At 34.2% G+C, this 26,626-nt stretch overlaps 1 protein-coding gene across 2 annotated transcripts; it reads left to right on the forward strand.

Moving 5' to 3' along the window:
- On the forward strand, positions 1 to 26,077 carry LOC147404329 (D-isomer specific 2-hydroxyacid dehydrogenase family protein). 2 transcript variants are annotated; one of them, XM_086440249.1, is made up of 10 exons: positions 1 to 155; positions 3,681 to 3,814; positions 5,108 to 5,252; positions 5,405 to 5,532; positions 11,434 to 11,505; positions 19,782 to 19,908; positions 20,441 to 20,586; positions 20,686 to 20,727; positions 22,678 to 22,890; positions 25,841 to 26,077. In XM_086440249.1, the coding sequence occupies exons 2-10, from the start codon at positions 3,704 to 3,706 to the stop codon at positions 25,907 to 25,909; spliced, it is 1,053 nt and encodes a 350-aa protein (XP_086296375.1). In that variant the 5' UTR covers positions 1 to 155; positions 3,681 to 3,703; the 3' UTR covers positions 25,910 to 26,077. The 2 variants fall into 2 exon arrangements, with proteins under 2 accessions (XP_086296375.1, XP_086296374.1); XM_086440248.1 differs by having other exon boundaries at positions 2 to 155; positions 3,676 to 3,814.
- Positions 26,078 to 26,626: the final 549 nt, after the last annotated feature.

Genomic DNA, 26,626 nt, shown 5'->3' on the forward strand with positions numbered 1-26,626 from the left:
TACGAAGAAATGGTACAGTGAACAATACTATGGTGGTAACTATATCCGTCAACGTAAAAAAAAATAATGTTTCTTAGGGTTTTTTCAAGTAAGAAAAGATTTGGGGGATCTAATCTCCCAAACCTTGCCATTTCTGCAGTTAGATTTCTTCGCAGGTAACAGCCCCCAAAACATAGAATCACTGATTCTAATAATCTCTCTTCGATTTCTAGTGTTTTCGTTGTTTGAATTTTTGGTTCTTGTCATTTGATTTGTATCTTGTTCTCTTTGATTTCTAGGGTTTCTGAATAGCTATCTATTTATCTTCTACTTCTCATGGTCATGGATTCATTACGTGTTCTGTTATTCTAATGTTACTTGCATTTTTCAATTTTTCATTTTTTTTTGTTTCTTTAATTTTACTTTTCAAATTTAGATTGTGAACATCAACATGGTCATGTGGGAAGTGTTTAATGGTGTTCCAATTTTATGTAAAAAATAAAAATAAAGGATGAATTTTAATGCAGATATATCATACAAGAAAATCTCATTTGGATACAATGTTTCAGTCAGGAGAAAAATTGAGATGGTCTTGACCGAAACACTCTGATACATTCAAAACATTCTGAAACATTTTCAAAACGTTCAATGTTTTGTGTTTGTCTCGACTGAAACTGTAATGTACCACCAAAAACATTACGGGATGACACGAAATTTTGAACCATGGTCATCTCTTTAGAATACATTTTCCATTATTCTAGTTCTAGTGTTCATTGTATTTCACCCCCCCGCCCTCCTCTTTCTATTTGATTTACTTTTCAAAATTTTTTTGATAGATAAATCCAAAATTCTATTAAGGTGGTCGAGGTGACCAACAAAGAAGGTACATAAAGATACAACTACTTAAATGGGAACTAAGGAACAGACCCACCCCCGACTAAACAAGAAACGACTACTTATAATGGAGCTAAAGAACATACCCACTCCCATCTACCCATAAAATCCTCAAAAAAGACTCCCCTTAAGCTCCTTCAGATCATGAACATAAACATGCTTATGTGGGAAGTGTTTGATGGTATTCCAACTTTATGTTAAAAATTAAAGGGATGATTTTTTTTTTGATTGATAAGAGGAAACAACAATACAACAAAGAAGTGGAAGGTTGAGGTGACCGATCCAGAAAAGAACAACTAAGAAAAAAGGCACATGCACAATAAAGAGACTACTGATCTGAAATAGTGCAGAAACTTACCCACCGGACAAGGAAATCCTAAAAAAAAAAAAATCTTTTTAAACTCGTTGATACCTTGCACCAAAGGAAGAGGAGACCAATGCCTAAAGTTTGAGTCTACCCTTAGACATTATTGTGCATAGGATTGAAGGTAGAAATGTTGCTTTAATTGCTTGCAACCAGATCATAAGTCTATTAAAATAGTCTATGGATTGGAGAAGTTAACATTATGTGAGAGCTTATGCACCTCATGTAGGAGGACTAAATGGGAGTACCTAGCGACATATTTGAGAAAAGTTGGATGGCTATTACATACAATTCCAAATGGAGAAAGAATTTTAATTGGAATGGGGATCAAATAAAGACAATGAAGGATATGAAAAGGGTATATTAGATACAATGGTTTGGAGAAGAAATTAGATGGGGGGTGTGTTCATAAATATGCTCCATAGAATTTGGTATTAAATACATAATTTAAAAAGAGATAATTGAGTACATTCAAGGGAATTCATAAATATGCTCCATAGGAAATAAAATAATGGAATGATGATCGAGATGGTTTGGGCATGTTCAAGGAAGGCCTATAAAGGCACTGGTATGGAGTGCTCTAATGTAAACCAAGTGATCGAGATGGTTTGGGGGGTGTTAATAAATGATATATGTATACTTGATATGATATGGTGGTTGGAATACAATGGATATATGGATTTTGATTATACAATGATGTCTATACAAGTGAAAAGTTTTCATACGTCCAATTTTTAGGGGAGATTCTGTTGATATTTTTGAAAGAAAATTTATATTGTACTTAAGATTTTGGAGATTTGAGATTTCCGCCCTTTAGATTTGGGAAAATCTAGGTCCTAAATTGAGGGCATGACACATTGTTTCCTATATGAAGTGTCTCAATCTAAGATGGCTAGATGCATATGCTGACATAAACACTGGTTTGTTGAGAAGAGAAACAAGCAAATTTTTAGAACTTATTGGATAACTAATAATTCATCACGAAATGAGAAATTGTATCGTGGAATAATTCATGCAATATCCAATATGCTCATCGATTCATCCTCAACATTTTTTTCCCCATGAAATCCTATCATGTGGGTGTGGGTTTGCTGGGAATATTAAGATCCGCATATCATAATCTCATTGCCTTTGATTGCTCTTGTTCTTTAGTAGCTTTGGTTGGCACTATACTATATTTAAAGGTGAACTTTTAGGAAAGTGTTATATCTTAGTAAATTGAAAGCTTATTTTGTCAATGAAGACGAATCAACATCTTGGACGGGGCAATGAAGTAGCTGATGAATAATGGTTGCAGTGAACAAAGACAGCGAAGATTCTGTCCGGAAATTTAGACTATTTTTTCTTCAAATTGCTGCAACATAGGTATATGGTTGAGGCTAGCAAAGCTTGAACACATTAGCATTCTTGGCTACATCTGGTAGATATGGATGACATTTATCACCTTTTACCAACATGAATTTTCAGTTTCCATCATTATAATAGATAGAGATGTATTGAGGTCAGAATTCGATCTTTTTATGTGTGATTTGTACAGAAGGTGCTAAGAGCATATTCATCTTTTATTTGCTATTGAGATCAAATAAACTGGAGGTGTATGCCAAAAGACTTGATTTTTTCAAACCTTTTCTTCCTCTCTCATATAATATGAGGAATTGAAGTTCTTAACCAAAACTTCACTTCCCTGTTTCATCGTTTATTTCCTCTTTCACTTTTCAATATTTTCTAGGAGTTAGACTCGTTAGGCATGATGACGCTCGATCAGCATGGCTTATAGCGGCACTATCTTGAAATATGCATAAATAGTGTTGTCGGTGCTCAAGTGTTGATTGGAACCATGAGTTAATCAGGCCTATTATTTTATTTTATTTTGTATGTTTAGGATTGCCCCTTTATATACGTATAGTTTCTGCTCATTGGGAATGGTAAGGACCAAAACATTAGATAATGTTATTGTTGGTGAAAACTCCTACCAACATTTTTGTGATTGTGCTGCCAGTGTTACACCATGCGAAGAAATGAAAGCATTGTGTGACACTTGTGTCACTCGGTGCTAAAGCTATGGCTATGTCACCTGTTGAGCATCAATTTTAGAAAATAATAAAAGGCAGACAGTGGCACCAATATTCTTCAACTTATTGTATGCGGCATCACTAAATCGCTACATGCTTGATTAAAGGTGTAGGATGGTCATATACACCCTACTGTCCTTGTCATATTTTGTGCTGCCCAAGTAGTGGAACTGAGGGGATTATATTCAACTTTCCATTGCTCAAGTGTGTTTAAAATGCTGTTATACTGGTAGCTTGATGTGTCTACCACAGCACGAGAGCAGAACCCACCGATTGTACAATGGGGTTCAAAAGGATTTCATTGTTTCTTAAGTGTAAGAAATTCATTTTTTGAATACATCTTGTTTAAGCATTGAGGTCTTCCAGCGCAGATTTCTCAAGGAAGGCCGAGAAAATGGTTGAAAACAGTGATAGCAACATCACACGTGTGCTCTTTTGTGGGCCTCATTTCCCTGCTTCTCATAATTACACGAGGGATTATCTGCGGAACTATCCATTTATCCAAGTATGTTGCTTGGCTACCTTATTTCCATCTTTTATTGGATCCAAGTTTGTTGATTTATCTAGAGAATATGATTAAATCTTTGTCTTAAAATATCAAGTATGCATTTCCATGTCAGTGTGGCTTATATTACATGTACATTTGGTAGCTGAAATACTTTTTTTTTGTCTTATCTCATGGTATTGTTTTCTATCTTGCTGTTTGTTTTCTGTTAACGATTTTCTGGAGGGGAAGCAAAATGCCTGTTTTAGGTGGATAGTAATTACCATGCAATGCTTTTATTTATAGGTCTAAGGCAAAATTTTGTCAGATGTGTATTATGAATTGTGACGACCTTGGCATCCGGAACACTTGTGTGACAAAATGACAATTTACAGTTACTTGGAATCATATTAACTCTTGAACTTTTATTTTTTTTTATTTTTTTTTATATTTAAATTTTCCACATTTTGGGGCGATTACTCTCAAGAGTACTTCAAGATTAAGATAGCATGCATGTATAGCTCATGCTAATATTAGCTCAATGGTAGGTCAGGTTGATATGGTCAGACCTGCATGTTGACTGTGTTAACGGTTTAACTGAATGTCTCGGTTTTGAGGTCTTTTTTTTGGGTCAAAAGGTAGCCTGAGCTGCTGTAGGAGCCGGTTCCTTGACCAATCTAGGTTTTGAAACACTGGTTCCTCTGTTTTTTATGATTATGCTCAGATGCTCACTTGTTCAAAGACTCCCATTCTTTTGCTATATGCTGTATTGCCTCTCATTTTTTATTTTCACTTGAATGCAAAAAGATTAGATTAAACTTTTTATTGAATGCATGACTTGAAATCTCTTCTCGAGGCAATGTATTGCCTCCCATTCTCATTGCAAAAAGAAAGGATTAGACACCCATTCTTATGCTATATGCTGTATTGCCTCTCATTTTTTATTTTCATGTGATTACAAAAAGATTAGATTAAACTTTTTATTGAATGCAAGACTTGAAATCTCTTCTTGAGGCAATGTTCTGGTCACGAGAAAAACTGAGATGGTTTTTAACGAAACATTCTGAGACAATCCAAAACATTCCCGAAACATTTGATGTTTTGGTTTGTTCTGGTCTTGGCCAAAATTGGATTGTTCTGCCAAAACATTCTGAAACAGAACAAAAATTTGATTCATGTTCATGTGCTCTGTTCCCACATTGAGTAGTTCTGAGTTGAAGTTTCAGTCAGTTTTGCTACATTAAAGTTTTGTTTTGGATTGAAATATTGTTGTTGCAATAATGATCTATTGAGCAATTGACTTCAAATTTTCAGGTTGATGATGTTCCCCTTGATGTTGTGCCGGACGTTATTGCCAACTACCATATTTGTGTAGTGAAAAACCGGCGTCTTGATTCAGAAGTCATTGCTTGTGCAAATCAAATGAAGCTTATCATGCAGTTTGGAGTTGGGCTGGAAGGTTTGTTTTCAGTATTGTTTATTATTCATTATAACTTGAATGGACTTTCTACAATTCTCTTTTGTCTGCATATTGCATCTGTTTTCCTTTGACACACTCAACCTATCCACTATCAGAGCTATGTGCATGACTGCATCAATTATCTCTTCTAGGTGTTGATATTGATGCTGCTACAAGGTGTGGAATCAAAGTTGCTAAAATTCCTGGCAATGCTTCTGGAAATTCAGCATCATGTGCAGAAATGGCCATATATCTGATGTTGGGCCTTCTCCGGAAGCAAGTACGTTACTTCCAATCCAATCATCATCATCTACTCCTACATAGTTAACTAAAACCTTGTGTGTGTGGGGAAAAGGGGGGCGGGGGGGGGGGGGGTTGTAAAATTTCAATTTTGTGGCTGTTTCTGCTGGCGTAGAAAGTCTGCCAAAGTAGGAGGGATGGGATCTGATGCTGTAGAGAGGTTCAGAAAATAAATGGTGGAAAATGAACAAAAAAAACTCACCTTCTTCCTTCTCAGCATTCAAAAAATGGAGGAAAAATGCTTCTTCCAATATACCTAAATACTAAAATACCTTTAGACATTTCCTTTTTAAGCATCCTAATTACTATCAATAAAGCGGGCGTCTCACTATATGTATTTTTCCTCCTAAACTCCACCGACCAGTCAAAGTTGTTGTCTTGTAGTGTCATTGTTTCTTTTGAGTTCTAAAAGAATTAAAAAAAATATATAAATAAAATCAAACTCCTCTCTTTTGGTGATTCGCTGAATTTCCGATTTGCCTGGTTAATCGGGTAACTCCTTATTTGTTGAATTTTCAGGAAAAATGACAGTTTTTGTGATAGTTCTTGTGTGTGTGTGTGTGTGTGTGAGAGAGAGAGAGAGAGAGAGAGAGAGAGAGAGAGAGAGAGAGGATGGCCTGCCCTGTGGCTGAGCGGATGGCTTGCTCAATGGCCGAGTGGATGGCATGCCCACGTGCTTGCCCTTGGCTGTGCTCATGGCCTGCCTTGGCAATGCCCATGTCCAACCCTCAAGCAATCTCCCCCCTTTTTAAAGAGTATGCTAAGTCTTTCCTTGGTTTCTAGAAGGAAACATCAAAAGTAGAGGCCGGTCATACTGGGCCTTTTTTTCTTAATAGATAACATTGGGACCCCGATATTTTTTTTATATGAAAGTATATGATATTAAGAATTTTTAAAAATTAAAATTAAAATTTTTTACCTTTTAAATTATTTTTAATTAATTAATTTCATTAAACATTAATGAAAAATACTAAAAATTTCAGAAAAATCCCCAAAAATTGTGAAGTGTCCAATAAATTATGCTAAAATTTTGGGGGGGAAAATTGGAATATTTTATATAATAAAATTATTTATTAATAATATTATATTCATTAAAATTAATTAAAAATATACAAAAAGTAAGAAAAATCCCCCAAAAATTATTGAGTGTCTTATAAAATGTCCTAAAGCTATGGGCAAAAAATTGGAATATTTTATCATAAAAAAATTAATAATTAAATTATATATTAATTAAAAAATATAAAAAAACGTCATAAATATAACAAAAAATAATTAATTTATGATCAGTCACGTAAATGTCTATATATTATAAGATGACGAGCATAAATATTTAATCATCCCAATTGGCACAGCCATCCTCTTGACCATTCACACAGCCATCCACACAGCCATTGGCACAACCATCCTCTCGGTCGTTCACTCAGCCATCCACACAGCCATCCCAGCCATTGGCACAGCCATCCTCTCAGCCATCCACTCGGCCATCCACATAGCCGCTCACTTAGCCATTAGCACAACCATCCTCTCGGCCATCCACACAGTTGGCCTGCCCAATGGTTGGGACGATGGCTGGGACAATGGCTGGGACAATGGACTGCCTAATGGCTGGGACGGGGGCTATGGACCCTTTACCCTTGCACTCGATACCCCTGCCATGGGAGACGCACTATAGGTTAAAAAAATTTCGGCAACGACGAAGTCTTGATGTGTGGTGCTCGTGACTGGGCATGCGGTATGAAGACGAGCGAAAAAAATGCCCAAGTGCCAGAGTTAGTGAACTGCCATCCTCTCGGCCTAAGGCAACGCCACGTGCATCCGCACTGCCATCGTATGGGCCATTGGCACAGCCATCCTCTTAGCCATCCTATCGGCCATTGACATGATGCATTTTCACCTAAAAACAAAAACCTCAAAGAATAAGCCCCTACCCTAAGAGTTGTTTTTGATAACTTCTTAGATTTAACTCTAATTCCCTAAAGAAAAAAAAATTGTTTTATTTCGCTTATGTTGTAGGCCCCAACATGTCGCAAATGGAATTAATCTTCAAAAAAATTCATCCTCTAAATCTACGGCCAACAAGGCTTTAGAACTACTCTCCCATCCTAACTCATTGCACTCAAACTTTTATCTTTAGAGCTAGATTCCTCATCTCCAAATCTTCGAGTCCATTTTCCCAGCAGAGCCTAATGTGGAGGTTTCCTTGTCATGATGTGTAACACTCCGGTTCATTTAACTATGCAATACCTATATTTGATAGATAAAAAGATTTCATTGAATGAGAAATAAAAGATGTTTTGAGGATTAATGCGTTGGTATTCCTTTCTTGACTTCAAAGACCAACATTCCTCTTTTTCCAAATATTCCAATACACTGCAAATGATAAAATGGTCCAAAATATTCCACCTTTAGTACTTAAATCGTGAGAGGATGAACTTTCAAAGAGACCTAGGACCGAGTGAGGTAGAGTCCCATATACATGGAGCAATAAGAAGTGAGACCAAACGAGTGACATAAAATAAACTGGCAAACAAGATAGCACACTCTAGATCAAAGTTGCTCTTCATCCTTCTTCAGAAGTACCTTGTCACGCCCCGAAATCCCAACACGAATCCCTATGATTCATCAGTCAGAATCTCGAGGTGTGAGGTAATCAATCACACAATCTGACAGAACATTCATAAATAATAATACTTATGAAAAGAAAATATACGCAGCGGAATAAACATTTAACTAACATCTATACGAGAGTCTAGAGTAAACAGAAGAAATCGACAAACACTGATATAAGTCAAGATCTTTAATCTCATAATTCATCAGGTTACAAAAATTTCTAAACTACCATGTTTCTTATCTACAACCAAAAACCGCTAAGATCCTCTACTAGTCCTCAAAGACATGGCGGCGACAAGACATCAATCTGATCCTCCTCGAGGACCTCCTCAAAAGACTCCTCAAAGAACGGTTCTTCAAAAGTTGAATAATCTGAAAGGGGAAGGATAGGGTGAGTAATAGGGGAATGTTACTTAGCAGGATAAACGCCGTTCTAACAACGAGTCATACTTGCACGAGTAATCAGTTGAACAGTTAAATAATGTAAGTTTTTCATAATGTAACATACGATAAATGTCTAAGCATATTCAATAAACAGTTAAATAATTTCAACCTATCATTTCTATCATTTAAAGTAACATATGCATCTTTTAAATGAAAACATCTATCAATCATTACAAAATAAGAAAAAGATACATAATAAGAACACGGCGGTGTAATCGATAAGAGAGCAGAGGAACACGTCGATATAATCGCCTCGGTTATGGCAATACGATATTCCAAACTTAACCTCCGATGTGGAATCCCATCGTTATAATCTGATTTTGTGGCCGGTCGAGCATACCACGGTTGGATGACCATTTATCCGGCTCAGACTGGCCGTTGACCAAGAACCCAATACTGAGTTCAACTAACGGTGAGGTCGACCGTTTGACGACTACAGACTAATAGTGATCACTAACTAGCCCAGGAGACCCCTCGCGTCGAAGCCTATCAAGAGGCAATGCATGTGAACCCCGCCTAGCTCTACACTATACAGAGACCGCCTTTACACACAACGTTTCCCAGGAAATAAGTAGGAGAAATTCCCGGATTTCATAAGCTGTAATATGCTCTAAGGTATCCCATACTACCGAAGAGCATACGACATCTAGTGTTATCCTAGATTGACTCGCCGCTTCCGGATACATAGCAACGCGTCACTCTTTATGGGTTTTCTACAAATCTTTACTGGTAAACAAAATAATTTATTTTGTATATAATATATCATTTCTTTTAATCGAAAATACAAACAAAATCTGGTAGTGCCCTCCAGTGACATTTATCTGTCATATCCATCCATCAACCATCTCATCCCTCTATCTATCTATCACGTTTTACGTGGCATGGCCACTACGTAGAACTGGAGGCACTGTCCCATCAATCAGTCGAGAACATACGTTCTCTCTATCCATCCATCGATTAAATCGATCAATCTATCATCTAATTTCCTACATATCTATCAAAGTAATTTTACTTTTAAAGAAATTCGAAATCCATAGAGCATCAACCAATTCCATTCGATGGTTTTGGTTGAGTAGAAAGACTCGAAAACGAAGATAAAATCATAAGACATAAAAGCTGGAAATCTATGCAAATTTAACTAAGTGTTGAAAAATAATTTTTTCAAAGTCGAAATTGAAAATGAACTATTTATTTATTTATTAAAGAACTTAAAGTAATACGTAATTGTTTTTAATGAAATAAATGTAGGAAATGGGTATACATACTATATGGAAGCAACACAAAACAAATTAGAACCAAACTCAACATTCGGATACTTTTCCGAATTGCTGATTTTTCGTCGAAACTCGACCAAAATCGATCCAAATATCATATTAACTATAAAATGATTATATTACATCAAATGAACTAAAACCAATCATAAATAAGCATGCAAACATGATTCAAATTGTTCAAATATGTATAAACTTAATGAAACAATCGATTTATCAATAATCATATGGATTTTCTATGAAATTATCGCATAACTAGAAGGTAGAAGGGAAGGCAACCTACTTCAAGCTATTTTCAACGGTTGAACGGAGTTTAAAATCGCCTCCGGCCAATCTTCAAATTTTTCTTCCGGCGAAAATCAGATTTCTTTGCGTCCACGCGTAACCCTCAACGAGAGGAACAACTTTCCTTCTTGCGCCTAAGCTCGGATCGTTCTCGTTTAGTGTAGATCTGAGTTTCAAATATTGAAGGAAAAGGGTTGAGATTTGTTTGGAGAGGAGAATAAGAAAAATCTGATTTTTCTAATAGAATTTAGATATTTATATCACTTAAGTTGGGACATACTTGTCATTTTGGGAATTGTTTTTCCCGAATGCCGAATTGGACAAACTTATACTCTATTTCGGATGATTTTTCGACACGAATCTAATGGTATGATCGGTTTCCTCAAATTACGTCTCTAAGGTGTCGTTTACCTATTGGAAAAATATCTAATGCGAAACTCGAGGATTTGATAACTTTTAAATCAATGCACGGATCTAAAATTCTTTCCTTGAGATACATTTTAGGATTTCAGGTCATTACATACCTTGTCTTCTATGATGCCAATCCCTTATCCATTTTCTAAATTACAGGCCCCTAGATTGATTTTGATCGATAATTATCTCTCATGATAGTTTTATATCATTTTAAGTTTTGAATTGTCTTTTGGAGGGGTCTGGCTCCAAGGGAAATAAAGGCAATAGATTGTCTAAAGTTTGCCTACCTTAAAACCCAAGTTAGATGCAATCTTCTTAAAATTATAGATTTTTTTGACTCTTAGAACTTTGTTCTTCCTTAGATTAATATGTGGGCCGGGAACCAACCAAAATGAGTCTTAATTGTATGCTTGAACTTTAGTAGCTCTGCAAAACTTGAGTTTGTGAGTAGAATTTCTTTTTTGATTGGTGAAGATAAATTTATTGATAAGAGAGTGAAAAAACAAGGGGGTCGAGGGGACCAACCCAAAACAACAAGGAAACAAACAAAAAGAAGAAAAAAACATTTGTGAGTAGAAAATTGAAGGTGGGATATGAGTTGCTCTGGAGGGTCCAAACGATTCTTCTCCGTGATCTTCCATTTTTACACTATTAATTGATAAACTAAAAGCCTCCAAAAAGGTGGAAAGAAACAGAGGGAGATGGCCACCTTCTTTGAGCTCTTTGTGCCAATTAGTAACTATCTTAATGCAACATCAATTGTTCTCATCTCTCATTGCACTTTTTTCTTACTTCAAGTCGTGTCATTTTATGGAAATAGGTTTTTATTTTATTTCAATATTATGTTACATTTGCAGAAGGAGATGGAAATTGTTGTAAAACAGAAAAGACTAGGGGAGCCAACTGGAGAAACCTTACTTGGAAAAACAGTGAGATTTCATTTCCTAAGCTTCATCAGTAGATGTTTCCTATAAATGCTTTTATTTTTATTCTACATGTCTATTTTGTGACATTACATATTTACACTGTAGGGACAACTTCCTGGAAGTTTATGTAGGTGTTTATTTTATTTTAAATTTTATAGTACAGATTATAAAATGAAATTTATTCAAATAAATTTAGGTAAAATATGAAAAAATTAATAATGGAAAGATAATTATGAAGGTTTGGGAAAGAGTTCCAAAAGTACAAAAAGACTATTTCACTCTTGCTTGTGAATTTTCTATTTGCATCCCTTAGCCTGGTAAGATTCAAAAATTCGTTAATCATTTCCAATTCATTTATTCAAAGGCTGTCGTTCCTACAAGGGCTGTGACAGTTGGTTCGTTTTTTGTACAATTCGGTCCACTTACACTTATTGTGATTTCCCAACTACTATTATTTGGGGATCACTCGGTTATTTTGCTACACCTTAATTCTTTTTCTTTCCTTGCTGTAAAATATTGATTAGCATTTATAATAGATTATGTGCTCTACTATTTCCAATTGAAGTTATGTCACCCTAAAATTTGAACCTTGATCTGACCCACGGCCTAGTTCAAGATCCTAATTTAGGGGTATGCAAGGAATTAAGAACCATTGTAACACCCTAAAATTCGAACCTTGATCCGTCCCACAGCCCAGTTCCAGATCCGAATTTAGGGGTATGAAATGAACTAAAAAACCATTGGTTAGTATCAACTAAAGTTTATACAAAAAGAATAAAAAGTAAATAAAACTAATGCTTATCAATAAGAGGAGTATCATTTTGGAACCCAATCAAAACATCAAGTGTAGTAACACCTATTGGGTACTTGTTACATTCAAACCGAAGTATAGAAAAATAAAATAAACCATTCAAAATTTGAATCCTAAAGGGACTAAACAACTACATAATAGATAACTATAAACTAGGTTCATTGATGACTTTGTATTTTCATCGTCCAACCCCATCCTCAATGCTCATTTATCTGAAATATTTTTTTGATAGAGTCGGTAAGCTAAAGCTTGCAGGAAAGTCAACACTATACTAACATCTATGCATATATACATATAAATAAAAAAAGAGTATACGATCATGTTATTGTCAAGTATACAAGTCATTCCAGAATAATTAATGATACCAACATCACCGATTTTCCAGAATAATTAATGTATATAACATGATTATATGATTCCAGAATATAAATAATACCAATTTTTCCACCGACTTGGCCCTAACTAGCATCACTGATTTTCCCAACAGCTCGGTTAAACCCTCTGTTCCAAAACACATAACCTTCCTTGAGGGCCTTTCAAGTCTTTTACCCAAGGACCTATGTCCTGACTTGCTTAGTTCATCATTCCAAAATATGTATATGATCATGCAATTTCACATTCATCTTTTAAAATATCAGATTAAACTTTCCATGCAGTTTAAACATAAACATTATTATGGCATACATAAATTTATAACAAAGAATTACCGAACATTTAAATCCCACGCCATTTATCAATAGGCATATATGAAACATATAATCATGTTATATACATAATTTTTATTTACGACGTATATATAAATAAATGTGTCATGAGAACCTGCCTTAACGTTGGAATTTGCTAATGAAATTTGATTCCTTCTCCCTTTTTTGTGCCTTCTCGATTTTTTATACAAAATAATTACATAAATAAAGATTACACGACTACTAATGGTGGCCAAACTGGCCTAATAGAATCTTAGTCTCTCTTATCCCAAGGATTTATTTTATTTTATTTTATTTAAATAAAAAAATAAGAACCAAAAAAAAAAATTAGAACAACCCAACATTCAAGAAACACGAAAAAAACTAACATGACAGCCTTGCAAGCTGACTTCGTTGTATATATATATATATATATATAATATTTTTCCAAAATATATGAATTTCAAGGCTTTCTAATGATATATGGATCGTCGCAAATGGACTACTAACGAAGCTTAGACAAATTTTACAAGTCAGCACTGTTGTACTGCCTCGAAAAATGAAAATCAGCAAAACAGTTGTGCATCGCAAGATTGTTTCTCCACAGAAAATATTTTATTATATTTTTCTGATATTTTTCCTGTAAAGAGGACTTCCTGGGCTTTCTGACAATACATGGATCGTCGAAAATAGATAAGTAATGAGTCCTCGACCTATTTTACAAGTTAACCAGAAACATAGATTTTTCAAGATGGGTTTTCCTAAATTCGATTTGTAGAAAATAAAACCTAATTATTTTAAAATATAAAATAAAGAATTAAAGTTACTAAATATTGAAATAAAAATATTAAATTAATTAAAATAGACATTATAATTATAAATACGAAATAGAGGCATCCAAATAAGAATTTTTTTTCTAGGACTCTAAATTGAAACTGAAATGGACTTGAGAACTACTAGTGATATAGCATGATAAGGAAAAAGACAAAATAGGGGGGGGGGATTAGGAAAAATCTGGTTTGGGATTGGGCTACAATAGGATATGCACAAAAAAGATTTGGATGACGAAATGGTTAAAGATTAAGGTTTGTAGGGTAAGGATTAAAGATTAAGAGAATGGGGAAATGATTAAGGGTTGAGGAAAATGATTTTCAAGAAATCAAGATTCAAGAATTAAAGTTAAAGAATTGAGGAATTCAAGAATCAAAATTAAAAAAAAAATCAAGAATTCAAGATATCTTGAAAAATCAAGAAAATATAGTTTATAGATTGGTTTCAAGATTTCTTGATTTCTCTCAAAGAAACAAAAAATTGTAGAAAAGATGGATTGAGGAAGGAGATTCAAAATAATAAAAAGATTAAAGAAAACAATATATTTACCTTGGAATCACCCCAATGATTTCCATGGCATCAACCTCATTGAATGCACCAATATTCAAAACAAGAAAACAATTCTATTATTTAGTTATTTATTCATCAACCATCTTTGAAATCAATTACAAGAGCCATATATATAGGCTAGACTCAAAATCTTAATTATAAAATTATAAAAAAATTGACACGTCTAATCTTGAGATGTAAATCCCGTGTAAAACTAATATCCTACTAGTATTTTACCATAACTTTATCAAAACTCATTGGAATCGCAAAATCTTGGGCTCGTTGGAGAGGTAACTGAATAACCTCTCAAACGACACCAAAATCAATATAATATGATAAATTTGATCCCCTCAAAATAAAGTATAAATAAAAATGACATTAATAGTACCTAGACTTGAATCAAATTCCTAAACTAACCTAATAATAAACTTCTATAAAAAAATGAAATAGACCCATAACTAAAGCCTAATAATTAAAATAAAATACTAAAACTAAAACTAAAACATGAACCAAATAGGTGAACTCTGATGTCCCCATCAACTAGAAATAAAGATTATCCTCTTACAATGATCTTTAATCAATCTATTTCACCAAAAAAATAGAAAAAATAAATCCTAGAAATTTGTGTGGATCGATTTGATCTAAATCGATCCATCCAAGTTGATTCTTGATTAAAAGTAAGATTACCTTATTTTGTTCTTCTCCAATCGAATTTTTTACGGTAGAGTTTAAATCGTTGAAAAAAATTTCATAGTTCTTCCCCCCAAATTAAAGTTCCGACTCTAGCTAAAGTTCTCCAAAAAGGAAAAAATATTTTGAAAACCCCATTTGTTTTTAAAATAATTTGTAACTAATTGAACTAATAGAGACTTCTTCTACAAGAAAAATATCCCATTATCTCTTGTTGATATGTATGAAAGACCCTTTTTTTCCTTCTCAAATTGTAAGCCCTCGATTTTTGATTGGAGGGTTAAGTTTAAGTGAGAGATCTTCTAGTCAACGTAGATTTCTTCCCAAAAATCTCCTTTTTACGTACATGATACACCTAAAATTTCTCAAACCCTTAGACTTAATTAATTATTCTAAAAGTTCTTATTATTTACAAATCTATGCTACCACCAATTAATTGTAAAACAAAGGCCCAAAAATACCCTTGATTCTTTCGTTAAAGACTTCATATATATATATATCCTGGCGCAAAGAACTTGTTCCTTGGTATTCACAATTCGAATTGGTTGTGCTTTATAAATTGCATCTTCTCTGATTTGGATTTCTTGCCGTTAGATGATGTGAGTTTGGTCCAAAAGGCACTTTCACAGCATGGATACGTGAAATACATTGTGTACTCCTAATAGTTGAGGTGGTTTGCCAACGGAATACTATTACTCTTATACTCTAGAGAATCTCAAACAATTTGATATAACTTGGTACAAGCTTCCCCTACTTGTCAAAATGAGCAAGACCTTTATGCAGTGGAAACTACAAAAAAATAAATAAAATAATACATGTGGGCCTCTAATATTGAACTCCAATGATCACCTTTTACAGTTTTCATGGCTCTTTTGACGATCCTACATCGTGATCATTTGGTCTTGAATCTTCTCGGTCGTCTCCTGAATTTGCTTTGATTTAAAATGAATGCAATTTGCAAGGCCTCCCGTATAATGCCTCGTAAAATGCTATCCCAACGCCTGCCTTTAAATTATTGTTATATGCGAACTCTATCAACGATAAGTGCTCCCTATAACAACTCTTCAAGTCTAAGGCACATGCTTGAAGTCTTCCAGCATTTGGATCACTTTCTCTGATTGTCTATTGGTCTGTGGATGGAACGTTGTGCCAAGACTAAGCTTTGTCCGAAGTCTTTAATGTAAAAATCAAGGGTATTTTTGGGCTTTTGTTTTATAATTAATTGGTGGTGGTACAGGTGTAAATAATGTGAACTTTTAGAGTAATTTGTTAAGTCTAAGGATTTTATGAGGTGTATGTACGTAAAAGTGTGTAGAAGATTTTTGTGGAGAATTATAAGTTGACTAGAAGATCACTCACTTAAACTTAACCCTTGGATAAAAAAAATCTAGGGTTTATAATGAGAAGAAAATTGGAATTTTTTTTTTCTTCGTACGTATCAACAAGAGAAAAAAGGATTTTTTGCTTGGAGAAGAAGTTTTTGTCACTTCAATTAGTTGTGGATTTAAAAAGAAGGATTTTCAAATCTTTTTTTTTTTCTTTTTCGAAAACTTTAGCTAGAGTCGAAATTTTGATTTGGGGGAAAGAAGAACTATGATTTTTTTTCAATGATTTAAACTCTACCGTAGCAAGTTGAAGAAGCGAAAAATCAGGTAATCTTTTCTTTTATTCAAGAGTCAACTTCGATGGATCGATTTAGGTCAAATCGATCCACACAAATTTCTTGGGTTTATGGTTTTTTTTTTCTTGATGAAATATATTGATTAAAGATCATTATATGTGGATAATTGTTATTTCTAGTTGTTCTCAAGTCAGTTTCGATTTCGATTTTGAGTCTTTGAATTTCTTTTCTTGTTCGGATGCCTCTATTCCGTATTTATAATTATAAGGTTTATTTTAATTATTTTAATGTTTTTATTTTAATATTTAGTGATTTTAATTCCTTATTTTATATTATAAAATAATTAGGTTCTATTTTGTATAAATTGAATTTAGGAAAATTCCGTATTTTTTTAAGAATCTATGTTTCTCATCAATCGAAGTAGATTTGTTGGGTTAACTTGTCAAATATGTTGATGACTCGTTACTTGTCTGTTTTTGACAATCCATATATCATTGGAAAGCCCAGGAATTCCTCTTTATAGGAAAAATATAATAAAATATTTTTCTGTGGAGAAAGAGTCTTGCAATGCACGGCCTTTTTGCTGATTTTTGTTTTTTGAGGCAGGGATACCTTTTTGCTGTAAAATTCGCTGAAGCTTCGTTACTAGTTCTAACGATCCATATATCGTTAGAAAAGCCTTGAAAGTTTTCTATTTTGGAAACGTATTAGAAAAAATTAAATAGTTTTTTTTATACAATGAAGTCAACTTGCAATGCTAGGTTTTCCTGTTAGTTTTTCTTGTTTCTTGAATGTTGTGATGTTTTAATTTTTAATTTTTGTAATTTTTTTTATTTAAATTTAAAAAATCTTTGGGATGAGAGAGACGTTAAGATTCTATTAGGGTATCTTGGCCACCATTAGTAGTCATGTAATCTTTATTTATGACTTTTAGTTTAACATGATAATATTTATGTTGAAACTTCATGGAATATTTAATATGATCTTTTAGAAAATGAATGTGAAATTGCATGATCATATACATGTTTTGGAATGATGAACTAAGCAAGTTAGGACATAGGTCTTTTGATGAAAGACCTAAAAGGCCCTTGAAGAAGGTTTTGCATTTTTGAAATAAAGAGTTTGATCAAACTGTTTGGAAAATCGGCGATGATGGTTGTAGTCAAGCCGGTGAGAAAATTGGCCATCATTGCATGCATTGATTATTCTGGAATGACTTGATTGCTTGACAATATCATGATTGCTGGACGATGGAAATGTAGAATCATCAGAGGACCTAATTTTTATTTATTTATTATTTAGTTGTTTAGCCTCGTTAAGTTTCAAACTCATAATGGTTTTATTTTATTTTGGTTTGAATGTAATGAGTACCCAGTAGGTGTTCCTTCACTTGATGTTTTGATTGGATGTTAGGATGATATTACTCTTATTGAAAAGATTTAACGTCTAATAACTTTGTTTTTCCTTTTTCTTAAACTTTATCTAATAATAACCAATGGTTCTTAATTCCTTTCATACCCCTAAATTAGGATCTTGAATCGGGTTGTGGATCAGATCAAGGTTCGAATTTTAGGGAGTGACAAGTTTTCTTTTGTATAATATATATAAATGGGTTGGCTTCTAGTAACTCATGAAAAATGACTCATGAGAAAAGACATGATCCCGACTATGTGAACACGAAATCCAATGGTAAGTATTTATATGTATCTCAAGGATTTGTATCTCGAGGTTGGATTTTATCTTTACATGGTTGGGATCATGTGTTTTTTCCATGCGTAATTCTTCATGTGTCACCGGAACCTGACCATATACAAATATATATATATATATATTATTTTACAAAATTTGACAACTGTGTAGGCTGTGTACCCATGATCATGCAAAACAGTTCGATGTCACAAAAAATCAAAACTAAACTTCTCTAGGGGCCTGTTTGGAATCAGAATTGGGGGGTGAAAGTTAGTAATTTTCTGAAGTTGCTATATTCATGCATGTTTAGAATGTCCATCTTCAGAAAGTTGTGATTCTCCAGCTCTTTGTAACTATCATTTTGTTAAGGAGCTACAACTCTTCACCAATGAGGTGAGAGTTGACAACCTACTGCTTCATAATTGATAACTCATCCTAGGGCCCCGTATAAGAAAACAAATGATTGTGATTATTATTATTAATATCATTATGACGACAACGATGATGATGATTGTGATCACTATCATCATCCGACTATATCTTGATATACTGATTGAAACCCGAACTATCGATAAAAAAAAAAAAAACCCGAACTCAACTTCTACCAAACATCTTTTATTCCCCAACTGATAAATAAAGAAATCATACTAGTAGCCCGTGGATCTGCACCACTCGATGTTGGTGGGCCACGAAGGCTACTGAAGTTCCTCTGCAGCTCCAGGATGAATTCTCACAGTCAACCAAACATTGGATCTGTAATTAACTCTCACTGTCAACTCTGAGAAATTGAACTTCAGAAGTACAACTACGCGAACCAAGCAGACCTTGGATGTGTTGTAGAAATTCTGGTCGAAGATCTAAACCGAAATAGAAAGAGAAATGAGTAGTTTTTGGTATATGTAGAAACTGCAGAGGAGAAAATTTTCTCCCTGAAGTGAGAAATTGTATTTTTCTCCTTTAGAATTTATCCTATCTCTCTGGAGTTATTTAAGTGCCCATCCCTATCCCAATTTGTGGCCTTGAAAAAAAATCTAAAGAGTTCTGGTAAGTGGGTGCTGAAGCTAGATTCGTTTCTTGACTTGGTTCCCATAAAAATTGACTTCTGAAAGTAGGTGTAATCCACCTTCCACACACTAATTCTTAAGTAGTTAAGTTCCAAACAGACTTTTGAGTTCAATAGAATTAGAATATTATACTGTAATATATGTAACTTGCCCTTGTCCATGCAACTCTTTGGTTTTTTTTTTTTTTTTTCAATAAGTCTTGTCCATGTAACTTAGATACATACTGTAATTATATATGAATGACAATATGCTTCTAAGGACTGTTATATTCTCAGATATTATCTAATTTCACAAGATTTTATTGAACTATTTTACAGAAAAGGTTCAATTATTTTGTGCAGGTATTTATTGTGGGATTTGGACACATTGGGATTGATTTGGCAAGGCGCTTGAGACCTTTTGGTGTAAAAATCATCGCGACAAAACGAAGTTGGGCTGCAAATTCGCCAAATTCTTGTCAGCCGAATGGTATGGAAGAAATATTTTAATAGTCTGGATCTATGTTACCCAATTCGTTTCTACTAGTCCGAACCATGAACCGGTACGAAGTGAACCAGTTTGCCGGTATGGTTTGTATTGGGTTCGTCAAAACAGCAAACCACGAACCCACCGAATTTTGGTTGGGTTTGGCGAACCAAAGCATGAAATTCGGCGAACCAAATATTTTTTTAATTGATTTTTATTTTTTTCATTATTCATATTTAAAATTTAGAACTTGTATACTTGAGTTATATATATGCACAAGTGAACCAAGCTAGCAAATCGATCTAACCCAGAAATGAATATTCTCTACCCACCGCTACGAACCGTGTTCATTTTAGATTGGTGAACCACGAACTCCGAACCGATCGAACTGACGAACCAGGTAACATAGATCTGGATAAGGCAATAAGTTTCAATATAGCTGTGAAGAATTTTTTTGCATTATCTTCAGTTCTTTTATTCAATCTCCTGCATTATCTATAAAAAGGTATTATGCTGTTTATTCAATATCTCTTAGGTTATTGCGTTAGATCTCAAGCCTCAAGCATTGTAAGTGATGTCGTTGATGGTTTGGTTGATAAGAAGGGTACTCACGAAGATCTTTATGAACTTGCCAGAGAGGCCGATTTAGTTGTGATTTGCTTGTCTTTGAACAGTGAAACTGTCAGTCTCTGCTCCCTTTTCTCTTTTCCCTTTTTATCTTCTTGTGCACGGCATGATACTTTTGTTGCTGTCTGACATTCATGCACATTGTGGTTTTAGGCTGGCATAGTGAACAAGAAATTCCTGTCATCGATGCGAAAGGTTTGTTGTCTATAAACTGCTTTACTACTAGTTCCTTTTTTTTGGGGACTAGGAAGCTTGGTTTTTTCCTTTAGTGCAATCAATGTTATTAAAAATTCGAGGCATATATGAGTATTTGCCTTCATTGAGCGAAGCATAAACCTCTAGGCAGTAATAGCTGTAAGCCTTTGAAATTAATAAAAAAGCTTTACATATTCTATAGAAATTTAAAAGAAAAAATAAATAGATGAAGAAAATATACAAATAAAATAAAGAAATGAGAAAATGCATTAGAGTTCTTTTTGATGATTCACAATCAACCTGTCTTGATTCAACGCAGAATTTCAAAACAATTTGCTGATTATATGATGTCTATGACATAGAAATTTGCAATTTATTATTTAAGTGCATTTATTGCTTCCCATATTATATTTTCCAAGTTTAACTTTAATCCAATAATGCATGCTGCCTCAATTGCTTGATTCAAGTCCAACAAAATAAACAAGGTATTTTTTTAGCGAACATAACAACATATCGATCTTGGGGCTTGCTAGCTTATTTGAGAGTTCGTTGATTTTATCTCAAATATCTTTATCCTCCTCAAACGAGCTTAATTTAAAAGCTTGGCGCTCAAGCATTTCTTATTTTTCCCTATTATAGAAAAAGGCACTAGTAATGGAAAAAGAATATGGTTTAAATATTTTTGTGCAGTTTGATTTTGGTGAAGAAAATTAAGAATTTGTTCGGGAAAGTTAAAACAAAAAAATAATATATTAGACACGTGCATGTCTCTGTATGTTGTACAATATATTTGGCCCACCTAGGTTTGTCTAAACTAAGGCACATTTTTGGCCACCAATGGATGTACAAGCGAGCAAAGAAGGATAATTAAAGAATGCATAAATCAATTTGAGAAAACAAAGCCAAATCAAAGAAGAAAGCATGTTCTGATGGCTCTAAGGGGGATCAAAATTACAAAAAATCAGAAAAATGGGCTAAAAAGATGATCGATTGGTCGCTCTATGATCATAGCGATCACTCTATCCTCAGAGTGATCAGAACATGCTTTCTTCTTTGATTTGGCTTTGTTTTCTCAAATTGACTTCTATGGGTCCCGTTCAATGGCAAACATTTTGGCAAACACTTTTTCAAAACATGGGTTAGAGGTCTTGGAATGGGCTGATTTTTGGTGAGGATGATCTCTACGGTGAGGAGATCATCCTCACCAAAAATCAGCTCATTCCAAAACTTCTAGCCCCAGTTTACAAGTTGAAAAATTGTGGACCGTCCATTTTTTGTAAACCATTTTTGATGGGGTTAGAAGTTTTGGAATGGGCTGATTTTTGGTGATGATGATCTCCTCACCGTAGAGATCATCCTCACCAAAAATCAGCCCATTCCAAGACCTCTAACCCATGTTTTGAAAAATGTGTTTGCCAAAATGTTTGCCATTGAACGCTACCCGACTTCTATATTCTTCAATTCTCCTTCTTTGCTCGCTTGTACATCCATTGGTAGCAAAAAATGTGTCTTAGTTTAGACACAAACCTAGGTGGGCCAAATACATTGTAAAACACTGTAACAGGCTAGTAACCACTCCCTTGTGCATGCCCTTATTGTCAAAATATTTTCTTGGGACTCTGTCCTGAATACTGTGTATCGCCATCATTCTTATTGTTAACCAACAAAATTAAAAGGAATCCCTACTAGTATAGAAAATCCACTAAAAAGGTGAAATGAATATCCTTCATCGTTGAGGGGCCATTCAAAACTTTCCCAATAGCACGTCAATTATATTTTCTTACGTCAATATGCGAAACTTCATAATATGCCCATACAGCTTTTTCTAAGCATGCCTGGGAATGTCACTTTGTCTGAATGTATCCCTAGGTTTTGGATCTGGAGAATACCAATAACCAACATTTTTACCATCTTCATTCATTTTCTATTATATTCTTCTTTGTTTTAAAGGGTGCACTTTTGGTAAATATTGCTCGAGGAGGTCTCCTAGACTACGAAGACGTTGCTTGTCACCTTAAGTCAGGCCACTTGGGTGGCCTTGGCATTGACGTTGCTTGGAGCGAACCATTTGATCCAGATGATCCAATTTTGAAGTTTCAGAATGTCCTAATAACACCTCATGTTGCTGGGGTTACCGAACATGCTTACAGAACTATGGCTCAGGTACTTTATAAACTTTGTAGATTCTTGTGTATTTGATCAATATGGTTGTGTTTAATTATCTATATCTATTTTAAGGCATAACTGTATCATTTCATGTATCCTATAAATAGCATATATTTCACTGGTTTGTTGTTAAAATATTTATGTTTGAATTGGAGATGCTAGTTAATGTTTCTACCAAATATTTTATGCAAATTAGAAAGCATGGCTTCAATCATGCTTTGGTTATTGAGTTTATTATACTCCTTAAGGTGTTTGTACTCTTTTGTACTTTTTTATCTTTTAAATAGAAGGCTTTCATACACATATTCTATTAAATATGGTTCATAAAAAAATACACACTTCATCGTGATTCATATTAGAGGTCAAAGTTAACCTAGCAAAGAAAAAAAAAATAGTAGATGTGAAAGTTTATTTTATGTTCATAAGCACTTGAAATGTTGACACCTGTATCTAAACAAATTGAAGAGAAATGAAAAAAAAAGAAATATTTTGATGCCCTTGATAGCCAAATTCATGTTCACTAGCCTCTCACTACTCTTCTGACATGTGGCTGGATTTACAATCAATCTACTGTGGACCGTTAAATTGATGAGCCACCGCTAGGGTGAATTAGAATCCAAAACTCGTCCTAAATTCGAAACTTTCTTTTGACCCATCATTTTCATGCTCTATCCCGACTATTTGGGATGGGAACATGATATCCTATCCTAAACACGCACACACACACACACTAAGGCACGGGTCATCCACTTTTGTGCATGTGTTCCTTACATGTTGAAAATTTATTAGATCAGATTAGAGTGCCAATGGCCTTAACTACTAGATCCAATCTCAATTCAAAAATAAAATGTCTAACCAAATTAACAGGTATTAGGAAGATGCATGGTGTTCAGTTGAATGAGATATAATCTATTATCATCTTCAAAGCCTTGGGTGGGGTGGGTTAAACGAATCTTGTTTCTCTATCGGATCTAATATTCAAATATTTTTTTTACCTCTAATATCAAACTTTGATTGAAAGCCTCGAACACTGCTGGATAACTGGATTAAGCGTGAGTACACTTCCACATATTCTTTTCCCTGTTCCTTCACATACTCTTCCCCTTTCCTTCCATGCTTTCATATATTCCCTTTCGCCTTCTATCAACTGTATCCATGGTTTGAAAGCACAATAATAGATGCCTGTAACATTGTCACTCCAGGATAACACCAAATTCATGGTTCAAGCATATACCAATGTATAATACATGTATTATTTACATAACTACTCTTATGAATCTAGATTTGTTCTAGAGAGAAAACACAAACCACACTAAAATCCATATATACATTGACCAAGACAAACATGTAATTCACATCAAATTTCAGCATTAAATTGACTTAATATGTGGTGCTTCTAAAGGGAACGCTTGAGATGGAAATCCAAACTAACCTTTGAGATGCCTATATGAAGTCAAATATCCATATCTACATTGACCAAGACAAACATGTTATTCACATTAATATAGGCAAATTACATGAACCCAATATCCATCAACAGTTACATCTGCAATACACGTGGTGCTTCTAGATGTATAATCCAGATTGCCTAACCAAAATTTCAGCATTATATTGACTTAATATATCGCACTTTTAAAAGGGTCGCTTGAGATGAAAATCCAAAGTAAAATGACTATACCAAGCATTCAAACGTTGAAATGAGTATCAAACAGTACAAAGATGAAAAGGGAAGAGCCAATTGAAATCAAGTTAAAACATGTAGAAGACATAAACCGCTTTAGTACATATGGAATTTATATGTTAATAGATCGAGTGTAATTGAAATGACAATTGTTGAGGTGAAGAGTGTAAAGACTTTAAGACATTTAAAATAACAGGTAGAAATAGATCTAATAAACAATAAAACAATAAAATAATAAAAGAAAGTCATAGTTAGTTCGGGCATGTTCAATGTGGCTGATTACAATCCGAATTAAAAGAAATGAGAATGAAGTTAAGGGGCATGCCATCAAGGATGTGTTTTGGAAAACTGAAGAGGACATGCAAAAAAATGAAGAAAGGATGACCCAAATCTTGAAGATCCTATTTATCATCCTTCACTCCTTGGGTTTTTTTTTTTTTTTTTGGAAGTCTTTTGTGAAACCTTATCTTTGTTTTTTCTTTCTAAAAGGTAGAATGGACATTAGATCTACCATTGTTATCCAATGTTATTATTGTTGGAAACGTGGATTGAAACACAACTGTGGACCCCAACTTATTGTGAGAATCCATGATTTAAATAGAAGTTATTTTTTCAAGTAGAAGGTTTTCCAAGTGACCGAGGATCCAGTACGGTGCCCCACTCCTGTAGTAAAGGTTAGGTGTCTACTTTTTTGTTGGAGTTTGAAACACCTAGGGCTCTTAACCAAGCCGGGCACGCAGCTCAATGTGTTTGAACACCAACAAAAATGTGCCACATAGACACCTAACGTTGTTATAAGAATGGGATACCTTTCTGGTGTGCTACTCTTTCTAAATTAGTCATTTTGCAACAAACCAACTTACTGTAAAGAGGCAAAATCTGCAGAGTCGCTTCTTAACCATGCTACCAAAAGTGATCTATAAATATCGTATTCTATTTTGAGATCTTCAATGAACACAAACAAATTTAATAGAGAATTTGCACTTATAAAAAAAGAAGAGAATTTCTCGTCGAAAAATATCTAGATTAAGTGATCAAGTTGAACAGATGTTTGTGACCATCAGAACCAAGCTATGGTTATAATCATTAGATTGAGTTGATTATTCTCAGGGATTTGCTAGGTGAGATCTACAACAATAGGTTATGATCGCTTCATGTGATCCACACGTGTATATATATATATTTATTTCGATTCTTTCTTATCGATAATTTGATTATTTACTCAGTTTTTCTTGCTAAATGTTGCTTTATATCTGATGTCCACAGGTGGTTGGTGAAACTGCCCTTCAACTTCATGCTGGAACTCCATTGACAGAAGTAGAGTTTGTGAACTGAAGAAGAATCTCAGTAAACAGATTCGTTCAAAAATTAGTTAATTTGGAATTCCACTTGTGTTTTCTTAGTTAAAACATACTAAACGAGTCGGTGATGAACTGATTTTGTTGTTTTGTTCAGCTGACACAATTTTTAGGTAAGGCTTTGATGATGACGAGTTTATTGTTAGAGAGGTGCACATTGGGTTTGCCTCAACCCAACCCTGACTGAGTCTGATCTTTGTCGGGTCTTGTGGTGTAGGACTGGACTGGGTTAGGAAATATGAACCTCTAAACCTTGGTTGGGTTTGTTTATGTTTGAGGTTGTGGGCATCCTGACCCCAAGTCAAAGCTTACCCTTAAATTGTTTCCCCGTTTTGGGTGGGAATATAAAGAAGACATGAACCCTGAAATAGTTCCAGAAAGTGCTTCAAAGACAATCTGTCCAAATTTTCACTCTTTTGATTGTGGAATCCTTTTTACGATTACTGCTACTGCTCCTTGATCGTCTGGTCCATCTCTTGATGGATCTATACAATAAAAGTCAACTTGATTGGTGACTTATCATTAAAATTATTGTGATGCCTCGATTATTTTCCTGATCAAAATATTGTCTAGAGATGAGATTTTAAACCTTGATCAAAACCATAGATCTTGGAGTTAGATTTTATAGAAGGTAAATTTGTAACATCGAACAGAAATAAAAAGGGCAAAATAACAAATATGGGAGAATGAATGG

The sequence above is a fragment of the Akebia trifoliata genome, chromosome 4, assembly GCF_017979445.1.
Source record: "Akebia trifoliata isolate Shusen 1 chromosome 4, ASM1797944v1, whole genome shotgun sequence".
Lineage (NCBI taxonomy): Eukaryota > Viridiplantae > Streptophyta > Magnoliopsida > Ranunculales > Lardizabalaceae > Akebia > Akebia trifoliata.